General features: G+C 46.5%; 1 protein-coding gene across 1 annotated transcript; it reads left to right on the plus strand.

Moving 5' to 3' along the window:
• Positions 1-4,137: 4,137 nt before the first annotated feature.
• LOC138863540 (uncharacterized) lies at positions 4,138-4,646 on the plus strand. The gene is made up of 2 exons (XM_070127711.1): positions 4,138-4,261; positions 4,360-4,646. The coding sequence occupies exons 1-2, from the start codon at positions 4,138-4,140 to the stop codon at positions 4,644-4,646; spliced, it is 411 nt and encodes a 136-aa protein (XP_069983812.1).
• The last annotated feature ends 354 nt before the right edge of the window (positions 4,647-5,000 follow it).

The raw sequence follows: 5,000 nt of genomic DNA on the forward strand, positions 1-5,000 counted from the left end.
AGAGAGAGAGAGAGAGAGAGAGAGAGAGAGAGAGAGAGAGAGAGAGAGACAGATAGATAGATAGATAGATAGATAGATAGATATGTAGGTATATATAAAGATATATAAAGATATATAAATATATATTTATAAAGATATATTCATATATATATATATATATATATATATATATATATATATATATATATATATATATGCATGCATACATACATATATATAAATATATATATATATATCATCATCATCATCATGGGGGCTGACGCCGACGGGGGCGCATAGCCGCATCCACCCTTCGCTTCCACCTACGAGGATCCCTCATGGCTAGACGCCAGGCAGGGACTCGGCCCATCTCTAGTTCTTCACGGCAGGTTTGGTCGATCTGCCCAAGCCATGACTTCCTCGGTCGTCCCAAAGGCCTCCTCCACCCAGGGTTGTCTCGAATAGAGACGACCTGATGGGCAGGATCATCCTGAGGAAAGCGAGCCAGGTGGCCGTATAGCCTGAGTTGGCGATCACGGATTGTGCAGATAACAGGGCTTGTGCCAGTCTCACGGTGCAACCGTTGGTTGGACACATGGTCCCGCCAACAGTACCCCATGATCTGGCGCAAGGACCTATTGCAAAAGGCTTCAAGACGAGCCTCCAAGGCACAAGACAATGTCCAGGTTTCGCTACCGTATAGCAAAACTGGCATTATCAGGGCCTTGAAAACCCGAAGCTTGGTCCTTCTGCACAGGTACCGACATCTCCAAATACTCTTGTTGAGAGAGTTCATGACCCCTGCTGCCAGGCCAATCCATCTGCTGACTTCATGGTCTGACAGCCCAGAGTTATGAACTACACTACCAAGGTATGTAAAGCTCTCTGTGACTTCAATGTCCTCGCCGCAAGCACGTATCGACTGAACAGGTTCTCCTATCAAGTCCCCAAATTCCTGGACCTTGGTCTTGGTCCAGGAGACCTCTAGACCCAGGGGCTTTGCTTCATTGCTAAATGCATCGAGAACCGCCACTAGGGTTTCCAAAGACTCAGATAGAATGGCAACGTCATCAGCAAAGTCAAGGTCTGTAACCTTGATATTGCCCAGCGTTGCCCCACAATGACTTTGAACAGTAGCTCTGCCCAGTATCCAGTCCATGCAAGTGTTGAAAAGAGTTGGTGCAAGGACACAGCCTTGCCTCACTCCTGAACTAACAGGAAAGAAGCTCGACAGGCCCCCACCACACTTTACAGCACTTTCAGTACCAGTATACAGGCTTGCTATTAGTCCAATAATCCTTGTTGGTATTCCTCTCAGCCTCAGGATCTCCCAAAGTGACTCCCGATGCACCGTATCGAACGCCTTCTTGAGGTCGATGTAGGCTGCAAGCAGCCCACGCCCGAATTCACGACGGCGCTCTACAATGACTCGAAGCGCGAGGATACTGTCTATTGTGGACTTACCAGGAGTGAATCCGGATTGCTCCAGTCTCTGGTGCCTCAGTAGATGGTCTCTGATACGTCTCAGAAGGATGTGGGCGAGAACCTTGCCTGGTATACTGAGCAGTGTGATGCCTCGGTGATTGCTGCAGTCCCACCGGTCCCCCTTCCCCTTCCAGAGAGGGATGACCACACCCCTCAACAGGTCAGGAGGAACGGAACCGGACTGCCAGATGGCAGCCAGGACAGCATGTAACCCCCGTGCCATAGGTTCACCACCAGCCTTTAACAGTTCAGCTGGTATGCCGCAGATACCAGCTGCTTTACCACTCTTCAGCTTGGAAATCGCCCACCTAACTTCAGTTAGGGAGGGAGGGTCCTCACTGATAGGTGGATCTGGCAGCGGGAACTCGACACTACCCGCATCCAAGTTAACTGTTGGTGGGTCAACCTGGTACAGCTGCTCAAAATACTCAGCCCAACGTCCCCGCACCGCAACAGGATCTGAAACGATCTGACCACTTACTGAGCGAACTGCTGTCACCTGTGAAGAGGGCTTGGAGTTCAGCTTTCTCAGGGCTTGGTATGCAGGACGAAGGTCATTTACTAAGAAATGGCCTTCTACCTCCTCTGCAAGACTCCTAATAAACTGTTCCTTGTCCCTTCTTAACAGGGACCGAGTTCTGCGCACATGAGAACGGTGCAATTCCCGATCCCCTGTCAGACGAGCCGCACGACATGCATGTGTGGCTTCCAGTGTCTTCCGCGAGATGGAATTCTGTACTGCTCTCGGGCGTACACCAATCGTATCTTGAGCTGCATCAAGCGTTTCACGCTTAAAGGTATCCCACAGAAGAACAGGGTCTGTCAGACTGCCAAGCACTGCGAAACGATCAGAGATTGCCTCAGCAAACCCGCGGGCACACTCCCCCTCCCTCAGCCTGTCCAAATGAAACACCCTAGGGTGATCATTTGACCGCTGGGGGGTTTTGAAGTGGACTCGGAGGGTAGCCACAACCAATCTATGGTCAGTACCACAGAACTCAGCACTCCTGTACACCCTGCAATTTTGAAGGATCCTGCAACGAGTGCTAACGAGTATGTGGTCGATCTCCTTGGCTGCGTTACCCGCATCACTGTACCATGTCCAGCGATGAGGGTCTGGGCGCTGGTACCAGGAGCCAGAAATCCTCAATTTCTGGGACCTAGCAAAGTCCCGGAAAAGGAGGCTATTTTCGCTACCGGCATCAGCTCCTGAACCATGGGGACCGACAGACATCTCATAGCCAGCTCGATCACAGCCAGATACCGCATTGAAGTCGCCCAGAACAATGCGAATATCTCGTCGGGGACATCTGTCTGCCACAGATGTAAGTTTGGCGTAGAACATCTCTTTCACGTCAAGTTTACAAACATCGGTAGGAGCGTACACAGCAATAAGAGACATGAAGCCAAAAGAAAGCTTCAATCTCAATACCATTATACGCTCATCAACAGGAGTAACCTCTACTACCGAGGGCTGGAGTCTGCTGGAGACGGCAATGGCTACTCCCTGGAGATGGTGGCCATCGCTGCGGCCCGACCAGTAATAGGTGTAGCCACCTACACAGGTCGTGCCGCTGCCAGGCCTCCTCACCTCCGAGAGAGCAGCCACCTCAACTCTCAGCCTCCCCAGTTCCCTCGACAGTAGAGGCAACCGATCATCCTGACGCAAAGAACGGACGTTCCAAGCCCCCACCCTGACTTCCCGCCTGAGGTTCAGCCTCTGGCAGTCGCTCCGGGTGGATGCCACCTCTGCCACCCCCACCGACGTTGCCCCATATACATATGTATATGTATATATATATATTTATATATATGTATATATATATATATATATATATGAGTGTGTTTGTGTGTGTGTGTGTGTGTGTGTGTGTGTGTGTGTGTGTTATATACATATATATATACATACATATATATAAATATATACATACATATATTTAAACATACATATGCATATATACATATATATTTATATATATATATATATATATATATATATATATATATATATGAGAGAGAGAGCGAGAGAGAGAGAGAGAGAGAGAGAGAGAGAGAGAGAGAGAGAGAGAGAAAGAGAGAGAAAGAGAGAGGAAGGTTGGAGAAAAAAGCAAGACCCTCATTCCACATCTGAAGGAAAAAGAAAGCACAGTTATTACAGACAAATAACGAACAGTCTCCAGGGGCGCCGAATTCTATCAAGATTTGTACAAAGACACTGCTGAGAACATAACTTCCTCGGAGGCAGAGGAGGTCCCCCCTGTCCTTGAAAGTGAAGTTGTGAACGCCATTAATCAGACGAAAGACAACAAAGCTCCGGGAGAAGATCGGATTGTGATAGAAATCGTTGGGAAGGAGGGAATGTTGCAGCAAAGAAATCAACCCACCTCTTCAATCATATATTATCCTTTGAGGAAGTGCCCGGGAACTGGGAAAATGCACTAATCACAATGATCTTCAAGAAAGGAGACAAGAGAGAGCTAGGAAACTATCGCTCAAGTAGTCTGCTGTCTCACATCCACGATCTTTTCATGAAGGTGTTGAAACAAATAGAACAAGTAGGACACTGCGTGAGCAACAACCACCAGAACAAGCTGCTTATAGGGAAGGATCACAATTGACGATCTCCATTACCCAGTTGCTGGAGAAAACTAACGAGTACAAGCTACCCCCTAAATGGCATTTGTGGACTACGAAAAGGCATTTGACTCCATCAAACATAAAGCCGTATTTGAAGCCCTTGACAAGCAGGGAGGTCGGCAAAAATGTGTCAACATTCTGAAGCAAGATTACAAAAATGGTACAGCCTAAATTGAAAAGAACTGTTGAGTAACAAAATCATTATACAGAAGGGAGTAAGGCAAGGAGACACTCTCTCACCATTGTTGTTCACTGCAGGGATGGAAGAAATCTTCAAAAGAGTAGAACTTAATGTTGGGAAAAACATCAATGGAGAAAAAATATACAACCTTAGATTTGCCGACATCATACTTTTTGTAGAAAGTGAAGAGCAGCTCCGGGAACTTCTCATCAGACTCATCGAGGAAGGAAAGAAAGACTGCATGAAAATTAATAAAGAGAAAACCAATATCATGTGCAATGTAGTAGTGAAAGGAACACCAAGACAGGGAATCAATGTTGATAATGAAAGACTTAAAGAAATGAAGGAGTACATGTATTTATAAAGACTAATAAAACCTGAAAACGAGATTAGCAAAGAAATTGATCAGAAGATTACAGCAGAATGGAGAAGGTTTGGTCAACACAGAGAATCTCTAATAACTCCCAGAATTCTTACGCTTTTGATATTGACCTTCCCTGGAGCCGGCTACCTAGTAGCTGCTTGAGATGAAACAAGCAAACTTGTATTCTCTCGCTCGAAGGTGGATGCGTTTCCTCATAGAAACGCCAAGGCTTAGAATAATACTCGCGAAAACTAAGATAACACTTTAGCAAAAAAAAAGTATCCAGAATTACCGAAACAAATTATACGTACTGCATTGCAACTCATCCCCATGTATTGACTTCGTATTTCCATA

This window comes from Penaeus vannamei, chromosome 12, assembly GCF_042767895.1.
Source record: "Penaeus vannamei isolate JL-2024 chromosome 12, ASM4276789v1, whole genome shotgun sequence".
In the NCBI taxonomy this organism is placed as follows: domain Eukaryota; kingdom Metazoa; phylum Arthropoda; class Malacostraca; order Decapoda; family Penaeidae; genus Penaeus; species Penaeus vannamei.